This window comes from Lonchura striata, chromosome Z, assembly GCF_046129695.1.
Source record: "Lonchura striata isolate bLonStr1 chromosome Z, bLonStr1.mat, whole genome shotgun sequence".
NCBI lineage: Eukaryota > Metazoa > Chordata > Aves > Passeriformes > Estrildidae > Lonchura > Lonchura striata.
In genome coordinates, this window is record NC_134642.1 from 53,041,296 (window position 1) to 53,062,640 (window position 21,345).

The 21,345-nt window shown below is 35.2% G+C and overlaps 1 protein-coding gene across 3 annotated transcripts in view; it reads left to right on the plus strand.

Moving 5' to 3' along the window:
• Positions 1–21,345, plus strand: part of CHD1 (chromodomain helicase DNA binding protein 1) — a 54,937-nt gene that overhangs the window by 8,572 nt on the left and 25,020 nt on the right. For all 3 annotated transcript variants that reach the window (XM_021546224.2, XM_021546226.3, XM_077790208.1), the window contains exons 3-12: positions 11,109–11,313; positions 12,325–12,426; positions 13,683–13,753; positions 14,965–15,114; positions 15,425–15,693; positions 17,234–17,459; positions 18,266–18,366; positions 18,613–18,791; positions 19,800–19,927; positions 20,510–20,726. In XM_021546224.2, coding sequence (XP_021401899.2) covers positions 11,109–11,313; positions 12,325–12,426; positions 13,683–13,753; positions 14,965–15,114; positions 15,425–15,693; positions 17,234–17,459; positions 18,266–18,366; positions 18,613–18,791; positions 19,800–19,927; positions 20,510–20,726 — 1,648 coding nt within the window. The remainder of the gene's footprint in view (positions 1–11,108; positions 11,314–12,324; positions 12,427–13,682; positions 13,754–14,964; positions 15,115–15,424; positions 15,694–17,233; positions 17,460–18,265; positions 18,367–18,612; positions 18,792–19,799; positions 19,928–20,509; positions 20,727–21,345) is intronic.

The window sequence follows — 21,345 nt, forward strand, 5'->3', positions numbered from 1 at the left end:
TCATGTTTGTTTCTATTTTCCATATCCATTTCCATATCCACTGTTCTGCACAGTCTTTTATACTAGTCTTAGTTTAGTTTGGAGATGTGTCTTGGTTTGAAAAAGACAGGTGTCTGCTAAGGAAGGCAGGGGCCTCCCCTGAAATTGAAAATGTAAACCCCCTCCCTCCAAATTGTTATAATTTTGAAATTAAGGGGGGCTCTCAGGCACGAGATATGGTAGCAGGAGTTTGGGAAGGAAATAAACAATGCAGTAATATGAAACAACATGGACAGAGTCAGAATACAACCTGACACCCTGTTGGTCAGGGTGTTGGTACAGTCCAATTGAAATGGTGGTCCTCCTGGAGGGACTGATGTGTTCTGTTGAAGCAGTGATCTATTTGAAGAGTGTAGTCTTCCTCTGAAGATCCAGTGCTGGTGTAGATGGGCCTGGTCTTCCTCTGGGAATCCAGTGTAAAAGGCAGCTACCCCTCTGGGAATCCAGTAGAAAAGGCTGTCCTGGTGTCCCAAAATCTCAGATTATATCCAGTTAGGAATGCTTGGTTCTCTCTGGGCAGAGGATCTCGAAATGGGATCAAATAGTTTTTATCAGTCATGGAGTGACACTCAATGGCCCATTAACAGCAGATGTGTCCCCAGAGGGAGAATTGGTTGTGGAAGAGATAAAGAAAACTGCATAATTAACAGAAGATAACTGCCCTGCCTGTAACAGATGGCAAACAGAATACTGACATTACCTTGCAATCTAGCACAAGAGGGGAGGCTGGGTTTTTGAGTGTTTGTTTTTTCTGTTTCAGTTGGGCAAAGTGAATGCAATTTAAGGTTTCTTATTCAGGAGCATCTTTAAAGAAATAATGACATTTTTGTATTACCTTTTAAAATATAAGTAATGCAAGTAATTTGCTTGAAGGTGGAAGAGGGAAGAAGACTTATGTGACACAGAAGATTAAATTTTGTTTTGATTAATGGAGTTAAGTGCCTAAAAGTGTCTAAAGTGGTTAATCTTAGCGAACATTTTATTACTGTATCTAATATAATAACACCTCTGTTATGTAACTTAACTTGCTTTTCCCTGTTTCCATCTGCACTTTATGTTGTGGTCTTGATAATGTTTATAATTTCTGGAGCAATTTGGCTTTTTGAAATCCCAGTCATCTGGGAAGAAGGTAAGAAAAAAAGGCAAATTGGACAATAAAGTGCAATTTTGAAGAGGCCAACAGTTCAAGGCCAGAGCATGGAGGGAATAATAAACATAATGTGACATGGTGAAGTAGAGTGAATTTGACAAACACAGATTCATGACAAACATTCTCAGTTAACTGAGAATGAAGTCTGTTATGCTGATAATTGCTCTGATTATGTTGGGTAAAGTGACTGTTTTGCCTGGAGACTTGAATGAAAAAAGTAGGTTCCAGCTTTTCAGTGTTCTGTAGAGAGATCATCTTGACAAAGTTTGGAAAGGCTGAGGGAGAGACAGATGTAGGTCCTAATTTGTGCTGCCTAAAATTAAGTTTTCATTTAGTTGCCAGTTTTAATCAGGGTGGGGGTTTTTTGTTTGTTTGTTTTTGGTTTTGTTTTTTTTTTTTTAAGAAATGAAAAAGTAGATACAGATACTCAAGCAAAATAAAAGGCTGGTTAAGTTGTATCTAGGCTACTTGTCCTATTCTGCCTTAGGTATGTCCAGGAGTAAGGGCAAGGTGTCCACTTTTGTTGAGTGCTTTGCTGAGTTGTTTCCAATGGGGCAACTTAGGCAAAGACCCTGGCTTGTATAGGAAGAATTGTCAAGAAATAATGCACTTGGCATCTCTTTTTCTGTAAGATGAACCCTTAAGAGGGGGAACCAGAAGCCCTGTTCCTGAGAAGGCATTTGTGTGATAGCATTAGACAGCAGCAGACAGCTAATTGTTACGGTGTTCTAATCAGTGTTTTAGGAAATATGTAATGTTTGTTGCCATTCTTCCCTTAGACATAAGCACTAGAATCTCAGTAATTTGTAATGTCAATTCAGGTGATTAATTTTGTGAAAGTCAGTGTTGCTAATTTGCACTAATGGACATTACTTGTTGCAAGGAAAATTGGTCAGATTAGGGACCCTAGTTAAACTGTATCAGCTGACGATTAAAGTTTTTTGGCTAGAAAGTAAATTGCTTATAGGCTGTGCCTGGAAAAATGTAGATGAATCCCATAGGCAAATCCCATGGAAAATAGAAAGCAACCAGATACTATGGCTACCTCACTGCTATTATCTCCCTGTGTTTTTAATATCGTCATTGCAGAACTTAGGTTCTGTTTCTTAAATGGAGGTAAACTGCCTTTCTATCAGACAGGTTTTTTGTCTTGTAGCAACGTTTTTAAAAGTCAAATTTTAGCACAGTATGAAATATTCTCACTTATCATTTGGTTTGCAGTGGTAGCTTCCATTGAGTATTTTCAGAAAATACATAATTTCTTCGTATTTTGTATTTCCTTTCCTTTTCCACTTCAAGGAAGATTAAATCATTTATGAAATTCTGCTAATACAAGTTGTTGAAATCAGAGATTTCTGTTAAAATATTACTTGTCTTCATACTCTGAAAAGCTTTTAGACCTCTCTCCAGCTGATAATTATTATTTTTTGCCTTGTTATAGCTGGTTGTTGGGGTGTCCCATTTCAGGAGATGAAGAAAATTCAGCTGAGCTACTAAAAATCTGTCTGAAACACCTGTATGTACTTTCCCATGACCTTCAGAAACTTAAACAATTGCATTTCAAAAACTGGTAAATGGGTTTTACATTTGCTCTATCCTGCTGCCTGTTTTATTAGTCACATCTGCAGTTCCATGTGCTAGGGGAAAGGAGAGATGGTGTTGCACCATGTAGTACATGTGCTAAAATTGAGTAATACCAAAACCACCTTTTTCATTTTAAATCGGTCTAGGGTTTTCTCCTAGATTCTGTGTTTATTTCCACTGGTTTATTCTGTCCTGCTTTCAGGATAGTAGTCTTATGCAATACTGCCTGATCATTCCTGCTCATTTCTTCCACATTTTAATAGATGCTTAAGAATGTTTATGAGAACAGAAGCAGTTTTGAAAAGCTGTCTTCTCTCTGATACCATCAGGGTAAGTGGAGAAAGCAACAATACCATTGTCAGAAAAAGTTATTTTTATATCTCCTCACCAACAGGTGAATGTATTGGTGAGGACTGAATGTGTTTTCAAAGTGTGGCAGGGCATACTGTTCCCAGTATGAATTGTGTAAATATTTCTGTAACTCAGAGCAACTCACAGTAATTAGGAGCAGTTAAAGAGAAGTTTTACAGTTCTGTTTCTTGTTTCTGTGTTCCTCTTTTACTGTGAGGAAATGACAGATGTAAATGCTGTCTTTGAATTCCCATGTGTAAGTGTATATACCTCTTCTTAAGTAATTAAATTTCTACTCTTTAAGTTTAGCATCTAGCATACTAGGATTTAATCTGAATTATTGCTTATGTGGAAGACGGTCATAGTTAATTTTGCAAAAGGGATTACAGATTGATGGTTGTTTTTAATAAGGCTTGCTCCTTTTCTAGGTTGAGGAAAAAGGAGGACAGCTCTCCTTTACTTTTTTTTTTTTAATGTCTTAGAGCACTGGTCTCCAAAACTGTTGTTTGTGCACTCCTGTCAATATTTCAGTGTGCATCTCAATGTATATATATATAATTTATGAAATATATACATGTAATAATACTTGTACTACAATCTACCTTTATAAAGCATATACAGGAATTAGAACATTTAAAAGTATGATATAAAGATTTAATATTGGAAAATATTAGCTTTTTATTGATAAAAGAACCCTTTTAGCACTTACTAGAAAAATATTAAAAATATTCTTGTTTAGTAATATCTTAGTTTAGCATTTTATGACACAGTGGCTTGACGGTATGGTTCTTCGTTAAGTTTATTTTGGTACTTTATTTTAATGACTAGCGCCTAGCAAAGATACATAGCTTCAGATGGAAGAAGTGCATTGTGTACTGCACTTACTAAGTCGAAGTACTATTTTTTCAGTCCCATGAACTAATTATGTGAAGTTTTTTATTAAATTTTGTCTAGTAAATTTCCAAGTACCCTGTCAGTCATTTCATGCATGTTAATCTGAAGGGATTGCAGTTTTCATGTTTTTTAACAAATGAGTTCAAAACCCACTGAAACTTCTTGGAAAAATTTTTAAAAGTCTGGGAATTTTTATCTCCCAGCTTTTAATGTGTATAGATACAATAGCTTTTTTAGGTAACATGCACTGGTTTTAGTAATAAAATCATGTAATGATGGAAACCTTTCCAAACATCTGTTTTCAAAATGCTGTCTCTATGGCATGAGTTTCTTTTGAAAAGCAGCTGCTTTTTCACTGTTAAAATGTCGCCTTCACTTGGAAGGGATACATAAAATCCGTTTATTTTTTTCAAAAATATCTGCAAGGCAGCATATTACTGCTAACAAATTATTTCCACAGAAATAGCCAGTATATTTGAAGCACTCTTCTTTTTAAAACAAACACCTTCAGAGCTTACCGAGAACTAATATTCCTAGTCAACAATGCTTCTTTACAGTTCAACCTCTTATGGTATAAATATTTTTTATGTTCATTTCCTATCTTGCTACAAAGTATAGTAAATATTTTACTATTTAATGGACTTGTTTTCATAAAATGAAGAACTTCAGTGACTTCCTGCATTCTTCTGACTCCAGATTCTTTGCTGCAATAGCTTACCTATTATTGATGGAGTGGATGACTTTATTTTGTACTGCAACCTCTTACTGCCCTTACTAGACTCTGTTTTTTATTCTAGCCAAAGCAACCACACATTCCTAGTTACATTAGCATAGTTTTTTCAGAAAACTTTTTAATTTTTTTTAAATTTAAAAATTAGTTTACTGTTGATAATTTCTCTATTGCTTTTCCTTTAGTGACTTAGGAAGAGTAATTTTTTGTGTACCTCATTACTGAAATTCCTGAATTTGAGACATGTTAGAAGCAACTGTACCTTCATCCAACCATAGAGCAAACCTTCTTATATGGATGATGTTCTAATACTTGTTTCTTCAAATCTTCAGCAATGTTTTCTATGCATCTTTGACACATTTGTGTTTGCTGTCAAAGAAATGTGCTTCAGTTTGTCGCTGTAGTTTTCCATGCATTATTTTAGTAATTTTTAAGCAACAAAAATTAAATTCTCAGATGGCATGCTGTTTTTTTCCCCTGGATCTTACACAAGAAAACCTCAGAGCAGGCTGCTAAACATTTATCATTAAATTAAATAATTTTTTTAAGACTACTATTGCATTACTTGAAACATTGCTGGAAAAAATGAAGTTTTATCTTTGTGTTCTGGATGGTTAGTTTTCAAATGTTTTGCTAATTGTGGTGGTTTCATGCTACCATTGGCTAATATCTCAAGTTATGATACACATTTAGGGTAAGAGTAAGAGTTAACATGGGTAAGTAGTATTTTGAATAGTCTTGATTACTGAAGTTTTCTTTAATCCAACTTCTTGTCAGATGTCATTAAATTGTCTCTGTTTCTTTGAAGTGTGGCTTATAAAGAGGCTTATGAAGAGCTTGTACTGTAGTAGAAGTGTCAGTACTGCCATTGTCATTTCACATACACTCACAGTACCTTCAGTCCATTGTTTCCTTACAGGATTCTTTTTAAACTACTCCATTCTGTAAGGGTTAGTTTGGTTAAAAGGATGTAATACTATTCAGGAATCCACCTCATCAAGCAGAGACAAACTGCACACAGGTCTGTCTCACTGCACACAGGAGTGGAGTGATCGTGCCACTGTCTGGTTTGTGAAGCACATACTTCCTCCAGGGCCCCTCAACTGCCTTATGTGACACCAGCCCATCAGACATACAAGCTGAATAAACTTACAAGTGTCAAGCCATTTATTAAATGCTTGAATGTTTGTAGAGTTGAAGTTGTGATTTGGGGTCTACCTCTGTCCCCCCTTCCTTTCTGTCCTTCCTGTCCTCCGGTCCTTTCCTTCTTGCATTTCATGGATTGTTACTTTGGTTTGGGTGGGGTTTTTTGGTTTTGTTTGTTTGTTTTAGATAAAAATAAATCTAAATATCAGTTTCAATATATTCGTTGCATAACCCCACAAATTGTCTTATGAGCTTGTGCGCACTCCTCTTTGAGAACCATTGTCTTCATGTGCCAGTTTTATCTCGATGGTGAACTGTGGTGAGGCTGGGAGAGGGGGAAGCTCTTACAAAGTACACCTTAGCGCAAATGCTGCAGCTACAAGGCTGGCTCCTTAGAGCATGATAAAGCCTTTAGGTAAATCCTGTCGTTCCTTGCATCAGTTTAAAGTATGGATTGTCTTTATCACTAGGAAGGCTGTCTTTAAGAGATAGTTTCTCAGTTAAGTCCCGAGGCAGGGTTACTCTGGCTCATGTGATAATTCAAAGCAATGACTCATTGTTTTGTTTAGGTCATCACTACATGTGAAACAAAAATAAAAGTACAGATAATGTCCCAGTGATGTTACATCTGCAGAGGGAAAGTGCTAGAAATCATTGGTCTCTGTGTGTTAAATTGATATGATGTAGTAAACTGCTAGTATCTATGCTTAATAGAAGTTGAAATGGAAAACTGCTGCTGTATTGGGTTTTCAGTAAGACTTAATTTTTACTGCCTCATTTTTCCACTGTGGACACTGCTTAAGAGATGTGGCTAGAAAATGCCACAGATATATTTCACTTTTCCATTTGTTGTGAGGTAAAATACTTTATTCTCCTCTTTATGTAACTCTTCTCCCCTTGTCCCATGTAAGTCTGTGCATATTTTGGTGAATTTCTTCATTTTTAGAAAAGGTTGCATAGGTCTATGCTTTTAGTTCATTGCTGCTGCTTTCTTACAGGTGTTTTGTAAAAAACAAATAAGGTTCTCTGTTATATTGAAAGTGGATCATTAGTTGAGTCTGATATTAGTCTAAAATTGCTTTGTGTGAAATATGTGAAGAAACAAAAAAAACCAATTGATAACTGTATTTTTTCTGTCTGCCTTGTAGAGACAGAGCTTAAGAGCTAATTAAGAACTAATTCTTAGACTGAAAAATTCTATTCAATTTCTGTTTGAATAGATACCTAGTCCTGTTGGTTTGTAGAGGTTTTGTTGTTGTTGTGTTGCTACAAAAATGTTTTCTTTAAATTGCTGTGTTATACCAAATATTATCATTGGAAGTGCTAGACCCGTATTTTACTTTTTTTAAGTATGTGAAAAGCAAAGGGACAGTATGCATCCAGAAGTATATAGTATTTTGATATTGGCATGAACATGCTCTTTTTTGGATCTTTGACTTATAGAAAGAAAAATACTAATTTTCTCTCTAATATTGAAAATACACACTGAAAACTGAGCCTTAAACCTGTAGTTCTTTCTGTAGGTGTGCTTTTTGTCTTTTGTGCCCCATATCTGTTACATATGTCTCTGGAGGAAGTCCTTTGATGTATGGACTGTTGCAGCTATTGAGGATTTGTATCTCATGCAGTGCTGCTTGTCTGTACTGTCTTAAAGATCTGTAATTTGTCTTTATGCAGAGTTTATTTATTATTTGACTTTCTACCTCCTTTGCAAACAAGAGCTTTAGGTTTGACTTAAAGTGCTATCTTCGTAGAGTTTGTGCCCCCAGGTTTCAGGTTGAAACAGTGTATGAAAGTACATGATAAAAGAAACATTGCTTTGGTAGCTCTGGGAGCCTGTCATTTACTTGTTCCGTGGCAAGTCAACAGGCAAGAATTCAACAGGGAAGTCAACAGCAGACATGAAATGAAATTAAAACCTATTTGTTATTCTTACCTAATTTTTTTAATACATGCTGTAGTTCCATGAAGATATCTGGAGCTATGTGGTGCACAGGCAGAACTTGGAGTTCATAGAAGTTTCACACAACTGCATTAATTTGGACGGTTATAGTTGAAGTAAGCTCTTCCCAGCATAGACTAGTGTGTTTGAACTCCTGTAGTGTTTTTTATGAGTTAGTTTCAAATGCTTTATGTATGTATGTAAACTGACATAGAATACTAAGCTTTGGTAAATGTTTCAGCAAGTCATTGATGTTACCCTGGTTGTAAAATTATTTCAGGCTACACATTGTGTCTTTTCTCCTTTCCTTGTTCTGATTTGACACTGTGGGATAAGAAAGCTTAGGAAGATATTGCTGCTATAGTGTTTGAATTTCATATGACTATTTTTTTTCTGTTCTGTGTTCTGTATGTTAATCTCTGGTAGGGATCCTACATTGCCCTTTGTGCATGGTGTCAGTATGGGCAGCTCTGAATCAGTGTGGTGAACTTTATTACTTGTTTTTTCTTCTTGTAATTTCTCATAATTTTCTTAGAATTTCTCTCCCCATTCCTTTTACTTCTATGTGCAGGTTTGTTTTGTAGTCTTGCATTTATTAGTAATGTGGTTGAATTAAGATTTTTACTCTTTGTCAGATGTTACTGTGAGTTGTGATACAGTTGAGTTGTATTAGGTTGCTCTTCTTCATATAAGGCCAATTTATTTTGAGTAACAAGGATTATGGAATAGCTCTTTGCTGGTCCTTCTCATAAGCCTAATGAAAATTCATTGCCAGACTTAGAGCTTTGAGGAGAGCTAGATGGCAAGATAAGGAGCCCGTGTTCTTTTTTCTGGATATTGTACGATCTACATCAATATCCACATGTTGATGTGTTGGTACTGTTTAACAGAGACTTTAGATGATAGTCAGCTGATCTCTTAGTAAATAATAAGATCTGCCATTAGCTGTTTTTTTTTTCCCATCAAACTCTACAGCAAATGGCATTATCCACTAGACTTTTTTCCCCCTATTTCAGTCCTTTTGGAACTTCCTGTGAAGAGCATAAAACAACTGAAAGTTTCCCATCAATTATTTATCCCTGGAGATGTCCAAGAGGCATTTGATCTGGTGGTGGGTGATGTGGTTTAGGAGTTACAGTGGTAGTGCTGGGTTCAGTGGATGATCTTGAAAATCTCTTCCAATCTTGATGATTCTGTGATTCTATCTAATCTGTGTAATTCTTGCTTACACTTGCTTATCTAAGTAAACAAATTTTTTTTAAGTTTTCTACCTCTCCACCATTCTCTTCTGTATCTGGTTTAGATGTTTCTTATAGTGTTAGTAAGTTGACCAAGATGTATTATTCCAGTGTTAGTTTCCCCATGCTAGCTTAGACAACAGGCACTTTGTTTTGGTTGTCTGTGTCTCTCTGAGCAGTTAAACACATGGTTAGCACTGTATTAGTATGTGTGAACTATTTTACTGCTATGTGGAAAGCTGACTTAATTACCATCCATATGGCTTAGTGTTTTGCATAAGTTGATTTGGTAATCCATGTTATTAATGTCCTCTTTGAGCAAGCCTTGTCCTGCATAAAGGTACTTGATTCCTTTCCCCTCCTTCAAGGTTCTTTAGGATTTGCATATTTTTGGTAACTTTTTCTGACTGGTACTTTGGCTGATATTTACTTGTGTCTCTCCATGCTGAGTTTTCTTCTGTATACATATTAATTTAGAGTTAGTGCTGCCTTCTGTAGTCTCTCTGACATGTATTTATGCCACTTTGCTTTGCTGAGAAATATGGTTGTTTTGTAAAGGTGCAATTCACCTAGTATTTAAGGTAAGGCAATATTTGTTTGCAAAAACTCTATTACAATAGTTTTTCTTCTGTTAAGAAGACAATCATGGAGTGTCATTAATTTCTGGTGTCATTTAACCTCTGGTGATACATTGTAGCATCATAATCTGTATCCTGCTTTTTGGACAAGTGGGGTTAGTGTTACAGCACCATATCTGAAGTAAGACTTTGATAAAAGAAAGTGGAAATTTCTGAGCAGCCTTCTTGTTTCCCAGCTTTCCTCTCAGTAAGTGCAAAGAACCAAGTAGCAAGGTGTTTCTCCACATCTTGCCCTTCAGAGCAAGGAAGCTTCACTGTGCTCTCTTTGCCCCTCTTTATTTTCATGGTTGCTGGTTGCAGATGGCTGATGGAGATACACTCTGCAGGGATCTGTTAATGAATAGCTTAATTTCTTATTTTCTGACAGAGTTTTGTTGGTGGCAGCAAAAGCAGAGGAGTGATTTTGCTTTGCTCTGTAGTTCTAAAATAGTCCATTAAGTATATTCTGTGGCAAATGATCTCCTGCACTTCACCTCCAGCTGATTGTCAACTAGATGAATTGTGCTGGCAGAGACCAGCTGGGATTTGGTACAGTTTTGGCTTTAAGGTTTTTCAGTTCCAACTTCATGTTTACTCTGGTTTTTAAGCATTTGTGTCAGTGTGTACATAATTTGAAATTATTTTGCAGTGTGTACATAATTTGAAATTATTTTGTTTCTTTCTCATGATAGCTTTGAAATTTAGTATTAATCTAGTCAGGAATTTTACTGACATTTCAAACTCATCTATCTATGAAAAACAAATGCTAAAATTATAAAAGAAGTAGCTTTAATTAATGTGTGTTCTAATTATGTTAAATCTGATGTAAAGTGAATATGCAGATGAAATAATTTAGACTGCTGAAGTGTATGCCAAGTGCTTTGGTAAAAGTCATACCACCTCTGACAAATTAAGAGTTGTCCATGTAGGAAAAATTTGTGCTGCTCTTTTGACAGAAGACCATAGTCTGTGCAGCTTTTTGTTTTGTTTTAAGGGCTACCTTGGCTTTATGAAGATTGAAAACAATATCGGATAGTCTTTTGTGAAATAGACGGAACCATTAGCTAATATGGCATTTGATGGTGCTAAGCAGGGATTTAGAAAGGGTGAAGCTCAAGTTTGTGTGGCTACAAAGCATTTCTACCACTTTTAATTCCCCTGTGTGACACTACTGTATTAATTTGAACGGCTTTGCTCTATTTTGGCTTCACATAGAGTATCTAATTGCACTTTAAATTCTTATTCCCTGTTTATTTCTAGCTGTAGTCAACTCAGCTTATTTAGTTGACTGCCTCCATTTGTATGCTACCCATTTGTCTGGTCTAATTTAACAGTTGAGTTATAGGTAAAGCTAAGGTGACTTTTCTTTTAATCCTGTTACTTTGGCAGTTGTGTAATATCTAACTTGTCATTGCAGCCGATCAGATGATGATTCTGGGTCAGCATCAGCTTCTGGATCTGGTTCAAGCTCTGGAAGCAGTAGTGACGGAACCAGCAGCCAGTCAGGCAGCAGTGACTCTGACTGTGGTTCAGAGTCAGGCACTCAATCAGAATCAGAGTCTGATGCATCTAGAGAGAAGAAACAAATTCAGTCTAAACCACCAAAAGTTGACGGATCTGAGGTAAATATACATAAATGAATCCTTTGTCAAGGAAATGGCAAAGGAAATACTGAAAAAGTGGCAAGGAAATACTAAAAAAAAAATCTAAAATTATTTTAAAGAGCAGTGCTAATTTTAAAAAAATGATGTAATGAAGTGTTCTTAATTAGATTCTAACTTGATTGGGTTAGTGAAAGCACGTACTTTGGTGCATTAAACATTGGGCAAGTTTCTCATATAAGTACTTAAATTAGTGCTTTTAAACTTCTCACATTTGTAAGTATTTAAGTATTTTCAGTTAAAAGGCTACATAATTTCATCGTACAGAAGCATGTGCTAATTTCCTGGAATTTCTGGAAGAGAAAGATAACACACAATGTTGTTCCTGAATTCTATTTCTACATTTTTTCTCAAATGCTTGGTTTCATTGTATCTATAAATAATTGTATAAAAATTTCAAGCTTACATACAGTTAGCTTTCTTTATCAATAAGTCTGCTAAAAGCAGGAAAAAAGTGGTATTGAGAAATCTCTTTAACCCAGGGCACTAGAATTACATGCACTCTCCCATGTTTATGGAGTGGTATACTCTCATTTATATAGGTAGTTATAGATGAGTCACACCAAGAACTAAAAACTGTGTTAAGGATTCCCGGTTAAACTTTCTCCCATGTGTTTTAAGTATTACTGCATTAAAGAAAAGCGTAATAGTTGAGCAGTCTGAAAGAATTTATCTGTGTGAATTTAAAAGTGTACTTTATAAAGTTTTGCTTTAACAATTACCTACACAACTATGGTTAAATATGTTTCAGTAATTATTCTGGTGATTAGCATATAACATTCTGTTTTGTAGAAATCTTACGACTTTAAAAAGGTGTCTGATATTGTGAGTTAATGTTAGTGTTTTGTAGTAAAATTTTCTGTAGTGAAATTTTTTAATTGATAAAATTAAGATGCTACTTAGGACAAGTATGTGGTAAACTGGAGATTTTCAGTATGTTTCACTGACTCTTGCATCTCTATTCCTGTTTAGTTTTGGAAGTCTAGTCCAAGTATACTTGCTGTGCAAAGATCAGCAGTGCTCAAGAAGCAGCAACAACAAAAGGCAGCCTCATCAGACAGTGTTTCAGAAGAGGTGATTAATGTAATTTTAAAATGTACACATTCCTGTCTCATTGTCTTACACATTGCAGTAAAATTACATAGAGCGAATTCATATTCTCTGACTGCATAGAAGCCTGGGGTTAGTCTCTAAAATTAACATTCAAGTAACTGACATTTTTTTGTAGAAAAGTAAAGGTACCTCTGGTTACTTGTTTCCAAGTGAGTTGTCCCAGAATTATAGCCCTCTTGATTCTGTGCTTTTTTTAGGTAGCTATTGTTTGTTGTCTAGACAAAATTTTCAAGCCACACTACATTGCATGTCTGGCTTCTTGAGTTTATTGTAAAGACAAATAAAAATGCTAACTTATTTTTTCAATGTGTTTTTGGAAAAGATGTCTGCTGTAGTTTTCAGAAATTCAATATGAAGTAGAAAACTAATTTTTACAAGTCTTGTAATAGTTACTGCGAAAGAATTCCTGTATTTTAAGAATGAGGTCTGTATTCCAGGTTTCAAAACTAAATCATAGGCTAAAGAAACGTTGACTTTTTGCAGTAGGAATATCTTTTAAGAACATTAATCGGAAAACAGTCTTTTTTTCCCTGTATTACAAAGACTTCGTAATGTAGTCACACTCATTTTGTTGAATTTTTGTTTTTATCTGATTTAGCAGCTCATCTTTTAAACAGAAAACTCAATCACGTATCATTAAAATGTTAATTTACGCCTGTTAAGCACTCTCTTCCAGAAAGATACTTTTCAGGATAAAAGTTATTCTAAACTAAGTTTAAGACAATGAGACTGGCCTTAAGAAAATCTAGGTTTAAGAGGATTCTTGTTTTTTCTTCTATTGTAAAGAAAGAAGGGATACGCTAGTCTCGAAACTTTCTTAAACTCGTGGTTTAATGTGAACAAATATGAAAGGTAAAAAAGCTCTTGAGGGTAGGAGATGTCATTAGGATTTTTACAGAGACATCATCTTAAGTAATGTGGAGCAGCTTACACCATGACTGTTTTTATGTGGGCACAATATTGATTTTTTAAGATGGGGGTTTTATGTGGTGTTCTCCGGAGCGGTATTGGCACAGAGTATTCATGGAAAAATACAAAAACAGCAGTGTTCTAATAACTAAACTGCAAGGCATGAAGGGGGTAAAATATGAATAATACACCTCAAATTTGAAAGTGGAAACTGATGTATCTTTTCAAAATCTACTTGTTAGAAGATTTTTTTACATAATTGTTTTTGTAAAAATGAATTGGTTTTGGTTTATTTCCTTTCCCTGCAGGACTCTTCAAGTAGTGAAGATTCAGCAGATGACTCATCCAGTGAAACCAAGAAGAAGAAAACACATAAAGAGTAAGACACTTTCCTAAGTAATAGCACATGTTTTTTATCATAGAGACAGATGCTTGTAACTTTTGATTTCCTTGCTCTTGAAATCCTTAAGTTCTCTTTTTAATTTGTCTTGATCTTTCATTTCCAATTTTGTAATTTTAAAATAAACTATCAAATGAACATATCTATCACACTAATTTCTCAGCAAAAGAGTCTGCAATATTGTTTGAAAACATTCATCAGTGTTTTTATTTCTAAAATACTTCATTGCAGTTTACTTTTGAATAAAATTCCATAAAAAGCCATAAAAGTTCTTGTAGAGGTAGGAAACTACTTAAACAGGTTGTCTCAAAGCAAATTCAAGTTAGAATCCCTTGGTTAATGCCAGATGGCTTATCTTTTTGATTTTTGTGGGGTTGCTTTTGTTTCCTTTTTTCTTTTCCTTGGACGTGCTTAAAAGTTATTTTAGTATTGATATTAAATAACTATGAACTTGTTATTTAAGCTATTAAGATTGAATTTTCATGTATCAGTTTGAATCAAGACACTGTACATCATCTTTCCTGTCATGAAATAAAAAAATCTCAGTTAAGCAGAAAGCAGGGAATCCTGCTACTCAGTCACAAGTGTCTTACTCATAGTACCTTGCCTGGCTGCAAATCACTGATGTGAGAGTTTAGTGGAAGCTTTTGGGAGCCAGTGCCACGCACTAGTTGCTGCAGTTCAGGTTTTTCTGCATTTCTCAAATCTGCCTCTATAATTTTTCAATTCTTATGCCAAAGTTGTGGATTCTTCACATGGGCTACCGAGACCATAGGCATTAGACAATATGAGACTCTCCAAAATACAGTATGATAGGACTTTATGATTTGAACATGTCTAACTTCTGATGAATATGTATCTTATCAGGTAAACTTGTTAAGTGCTTTGTTTTCTTAATGTCACATTAACTCATTTCTTCATGCTGAAATTTATATAGATATCCAGATTTTTGTTGTTATTTTAGATTTTAAATCTACCTCTTAGTCCAAATCCCTTTGATGCCATTGTACATTTTTTAACTTACCTAGTATCACTGAGGACAAAATTTTGTCCCATCAATTGAAATAACTGTTAAAAGATTTTTATTTCTGTGAAGAGTCTTGAAATGTCAGTGTATTCCTCATGGATGAATAACTGTTCTAAAAAGTGCAACAGCATGAAATTACTGTTTTGTCTTTCATCATGTACAGTGAAGACTGGCAAATGTCAGGATCAGGATCAATGTCGGGAACAGGTTCAGATTCCGAATCAGAGGAAGACAGGGAGAAAAGCAGCTGTGAAGAGAATGAATCTGACTATGAGCCAAAAAACAAGGTCAAAAGCCGGAAACCTCCAATCAGGTAAGAAGTTGGGCGTTTGAATGCTCTACTCTAAACTATTTCTAAAAAGCAAATGAGTATGTACTACTACTATGCATGCAACTGTAAATGGTAGTACATACTGAGAAAAAAAAAAGTGTGTTTTTTTTTTTAATATTCATAATATGATAATATATTAATGCTTTCTAGTGAATACCTTTTCCTGCTTTCCTTTAAATGAAAGCATAGTAATTGACATTCATGAAATACATGTATTCAGAAAACAATGCAGATAATTTATTGTTGCACTTGTTGAAACATGATTGTTTTGTCATACATTATTGTCTTGAAGAATTAAGCCAAAAAGTGGGAAAAAGAGTGCAGGACCAAAAAAGAGGCAGCTTGATTCTTCAGAGGATGAGGAGGAAGAGGATGATGATTATGATAAGAGGGGATCTCGTCGCCAGGCAACAGTCAACATTAGTTACAAAGAAGCTGAAGAAACCAAGACAGATTCTGATGATTTGCTAGAAGTTTGTGGAGAAGATGTTCCACAACCTGAAGAAGATGAATTTGAAACTATAGAGAAATTTATGGATAGTCGAGTTGGCCGTAAAGGAGGTATTTTTGTTAAATGTTTTTAAAATCGTTGTTAAGATCATGGTGCAATTTCAACACATATTCTCATCTATAGGTTAAAAAGCAATAGTTTTTAACTTCCAAAGAAGTCATACTGTTTCACCTTTTATATTCATAAGAATGCTCCTATTCCAATCTAAGCATTGCAGAATACAGAAAAATTGCATACTTAAGTGGAAAATAAAAATCGGGTGGAATATAGCTCTGTATTGCATAATTGCACACCATATTGCTATGATGCTGTTTGTACAGTTCAGTGGTACTTGATCAGTACAAATTATGTACAGTGCAGAAAGCAGACTAAGTAGACTACATGGGAGAGCTGACTAGTAGTCTGAACATTGAAAGACAGTGTTGGCAAGGCTGAGCCACTGAAATAAAGATTTCAGTTAATGCACAACAAATACAGAACAATGTGTGGAATGGCTACAAAAAATGCATCTAAAATTGCAATGTTATCTATAATTCTGCTTTGTATTTGAGTCTGCAAGTTAACATCATAAACTCATAGAATAGTTTTAGTTGGAAGGGACCTTAAAGATCAGCTAATTCAAGCTCTTCTGCCATTGGCAGGTATACATTCTACTACACCTGTTTGGTCAAAGACCCATCCAGCCTGGCCCTGAACACTTACTCAGGCATGGTGAATCAACAACTTCTTTGGGTGTAGCTGGGCAACCAGTTATGGTGCCTCACCTCCTTCATAACAAAGAATTCTTCCTAATACCTAATCTAAGTCTCTTTCAGTTTAAAGCCATTATGTCTTGCCTACTACTATGTGCTCTTTTCTGAAGTCCCTGTCCAACCTTCCTATAGCCTCCTTTAGGTTCTAGAAGATACTGCAAGGTCTCCCCAGAACCTTCTCCTGGCATAGCAGCCCCAACTTTCATACCATAGATATTCCAGCCCTCTTTACCATCCATGTTGGTGCCCTCCTCTGGATGTACTCCAGCAAGCCCACACCCTTCTTACAGTGGGGACCCCAGAGCGTGGGGTCTTCCTTTTTTCTCTTTTTCAAAATGAGCTTTATATTTCTTCTTTTCCAGTTGGTGTGAACTTCCCTGGATCACCGTGACCTCAAAGATTATGGTAGTGGCTTAGCTATTTCCTCCCCTAGGTTTTTCATGTCTTCAGGCTAATCAGACAGAACATCAGATGTCTTTTTTTTATGCTCAGGGATAAAAATAGTGTAACAGAAAATGACAAGCAGTGTTAGTGTGGAGCATTTCCTAGTGACTGCTTTAAAAACCAGAAATACAAATAAATTTTCAAGAGGGAAGATAAGATATTTTAGGGTAGGTGTAGAAATTTTAGTTGCTCTTCTATTCTCTTGATTACTTGTGCATGTCTAAATACATCTGCATTATGATCTTTCAAATAACAGTAATGACCTGAGTGCAGTGGACATTAGTCAGGTGTATGCTCATCTAAAATTACCTCCAATTACTTTACTACATTTCTAACTGGTTAATTTATGACAATGCACATTTACTAAAGGCATATGATGTGGTTTCTTTCTCAGCCACAGGTGCTGCAACCACAATATATGCAGTTGAGGCAGATGGTGACCCAAATGCTGAGTTTGAAAAATCAAAGGAGCCGGCAGAAGTACAGTATCTTATTAAATGGAAAGGTTGGTCACACATTCATAACACTTGGGAAACTGAAGAAACACTGAAGCAACAAAATGTTAAAGGAATGAAGAAACTGGACAATTATAAGAAAAAGGATCAGGAAACAAAACGATGGTGAATCTTTTTTTTAATGATACTTATTTTGAAACACTGTGGGTATTCTATTGTGTTTCTGAGATTTGTTACCTGGTTTTGAGGACATAACTTTGAGTGTCTGTGCAATGGGAAGACAAAAACTTTGAAAGCCAAAGTCCCTTTAACATGTTCCAGTAACAAAGTTCTCTGAATCTGGTGTGGGTGTGTGTCTTTATGGTATAAATGGAATTTTAACAACATGAATAATATTTAAAAATTAATAATAAGTTGTAGCTTTTGGTAATTTTTCCATTGTGCTTTGATTGGAGTTTTTCAAGAATTGTGTCAAGGATCAATGTTTTCTTGGTGCATTAGCCATTTCAGGTTACTTTGAAGAATTTGGTTTTCTTTGCTGAAATCTGAGGTTGAAGCTTGACAATAAAAATCATGAAGAAATATATGCATTTTAAAATCACCTCTTTGGTGTCCAGTTTTATTAGTATGTTTAATATAATCAATGAGCCACCCTGACTACTATTCCATGAAAATAGCCTGTAAAGTGTACTGCTTATGCAGAGACATAGCTACTACATCTACCAGTTGTACTAGTCAAGCAACTAATGGAGAATGCTAATTTTCAGCGATAAGTATTTTCAGTCATTAATGGTGAGGCACTTAGGCCACATGCAGCCATTTTATAGTAGGGATTTTTAAGTTGTTCCTTCAAAAAAATTTCCCAGGCACGATTCATGGGATGGTTACATTCAGAGCTATGGAGTTGGTGAATTTTGTTCATTTTGGAAGTATATGGTGTAATAAGTGTTGTGAATTAATTCCTGCTCCAGGCTGAAAAATGCTTCTCCAGAAGATGTGGAATATTACAACTGCCAGCAGGAGCTTACAGATGATCTACATAAACAATACCAGATAGTGGAAAGAATAATTGGTATGTTACAAACTTGTGGACATCAGTGTCAGGGATTCTGTGTGTTCTCAATGCTCTTGTATTTGTAGTTAAGAAATATAAACTATTGATATCACAAAATTTTAATCCAAAGCAAAACTTCAGGTAAAGAGAAGAGCTGTCAGGCTATCTGTATGGGTCTAGCTTCTGTTGTATTATTACCTAAAATGAATGTTTTCCTAAATACAGAAGTAAAATGCTGATTAGATCTCTGGTGCATTTTTGTAGCTCATTCAAATCAGAAATCAGCTGCTGGTTATCCAGACTACTATTGTAAGTGGCAAGGTCTGCCTTATTCTGAATGTAGTTGGGAAGATGGAGCTCTCATTGCCAAAAAGTTTCAGGCACGCATTGATGAGTACTTCAGCAGAAATCAATCCAAGACCACTCCCTTTAAAGACTGCAAGGTGAGTAGGTAATTTGCAGTGGATTTGTAATCAGTTGTACTGAGTCTGACTAGGATAGGGTTAATTTTCTTCATAGTAACCTGTACAGTCTGTGGTTTGTATTTGTGACCTAAATGGTTTTGGTAGCACATATTGGCTGTTACTGAACAGTACTTGCTCAGTGCCTTCTCTGTGTCCTATTGTGTCATCCCCACCATGAGTAGGCTGGGAGGGAACACACCAGTAACAGCTGAACCCCAGCTGACCAAAAAGGTGCTTGGTGCCGTTTAATGACTTACTCAACAATAAATTGAGTGGGCTGAGTAGGGGCTGCCTGTTGCCTGGAGATTCGTTGGTCATCAGTCTGCTCATTAATTGATGTGTGACTCACATTCTGTCACTTGTGGGATTTTTTTTCTATATGCTCTTGTGTTTTGTTTGGGTGGGTGGTTTTCCTTCACCCAGTAGACTCCTTATTTTGACCCACAATTTTTTTCTGACTTTTACCTTTCCATTTCTCTCTCTTTTCCCTCTAGGGTGGGAAGTGAGTAAGAAGTTGAGTGGCAGCTTGGCTCCTGGCCAAGTTCAAGCTGCCACATCAGTTGCAGTAGTAAAGATGTGATTTTTTTTAAAAATCCACATATCAAATACATAATATGAATTTTTTGAAAAGTTTTTTCAGAATACCAATAATGACGTATAATAGAATGTATGGACAATACCACTACTGAGAGTAGCTGTTGTAGATGCCAGTCCTCTGCATTTTTACTAGCATTCAGAAGTAGATTTGTTTACTACTGTAGTTTATTTTAAAAGAAAACTTTGAGTGAGTTAATGTCACTCATGTTGTGACATTTAGATTGGTAATCAAACTAGTTTCAACTTGCTAATTACTTGGTGGTTTTATATAGCCTGGCTTACACTGATAGATAAAAACTAAAGTTGGTGATCTAGTAAATACCTCCTGTTATTTTTCATCATTTCAGTTACAGTTCAATCATTGACTCATGATCAATTTGCTTTTCACAGGTTCTGAAACAAAGGCCACGGTTTGTTGCACTAAAAAAACAACCATCTTACATTGGAGGACATGAAAGTTTAGAGTTAAGAGATTATCAGTTAAATGGGTTGAATTGGCTTGCTCACTCATGGTGCAAGTAAGGAGTCTCAATTTTATTTGTAAATTGCAAGCATTTGTAAAGTATTGAAATGTTTTTTTCTGTTGAGTGGTTTGGTTTTTTTTTAAAGTTGGAAACTTTAATACTGTAAGCTCAAAGTAGAGGTCTGAAGGAACTGGTTTTGCTTGAAGTAGTACCAAAATTATCACTTTATGGCCATTCTCAACAAAAAACAGCTAAGATGTGTCATTACTTTGCTTTTAGTTTCAATTGAATAAGTAATATTTTTAAAACAACCAACAGACCTAAAACAGTAAACTGAGAAAAGCTAAACAAACATTTATGGAATGTCAGTCTTACTCTTGAAATTTTTAAATTAGACTCAGGAGGACTACTTGCAACCTTTTTGTTAATTCAAGGGGTAGGAGGGATTGGAAATCTTTCTATGGAAAAACAATATAAATAAATATTTTCAAAACATATAGTAGTAAAATTTTGAAAACTGTTATGATTGGTTTTATGCTCAAAAGATAATGATTTCTTTTTATCCAAACCTTTTCCATCTCCACATATCCCCTAAACAGCTTTGCTTCCTTTTGTTTTTCCTTTTTTTTCTTTTAGAGGGAATAGCTGTATTCTTGCAGATGAAATGGGTCTGGGTAAAACAATACAAACAATTTCTTTTCTGAACTATCTGTTTCACGAGCATCAGTTGTATGGGCCTTTCTTGTTGGTTGTGCCACTTTCTACCTTGACATCTTGGCAAAGAGAAATTCAAACCTGGGCTCCTCAGATGAATGCTGTAGTTTACTTAGGAGACATAACTAGTAGAAATATGGTGAGTATTTCTCCTTGTCATTGGAAAATCTTGTGCATAAACAAGACATACTTCATATTTTTGTCATCTGCATATCTCAAATATTTTAGTTGGGACTGAGCAAATATTTGCTGAAACCCTATGTTTTTAAAATGTGAATTGAAAGCTTGGATTTTGATCTCATGTAAATGTGTGTGAGAGATTTCCTTTCTGCTTAATAGTGGACAGAATTAAAAATTTTGTCTTGTATTTGAAAACCAGCTATCTTCTGCTATGTAATTATTTAGGTGAATATAGTGAAAATAAGTATATAAGAAAGCCAGTCATGATCTTACTTTTTTTCCTGAAAGGTTGTTGGTTTGTTAATGTTATTAGTCTTATGTATTGAAGTAAAAAGTTCTTGTCTGTTATAAATGTGTACGTATCTATATATAGCATGCATATGCATGTATACATATTTATATATAAACATTATGTTAATATGTATATATATTTTTATATTATATATATATAAATGTTATATATGTGTGTTGTCCTTCTGTTCCATTATCATTTTGTTTTATGCTAGTAAATATCTACATTGTTCGATTGCAATATTGCAATATTTGAGTCTAGTCTGCAAGACCTTTTTTCTGCAGCT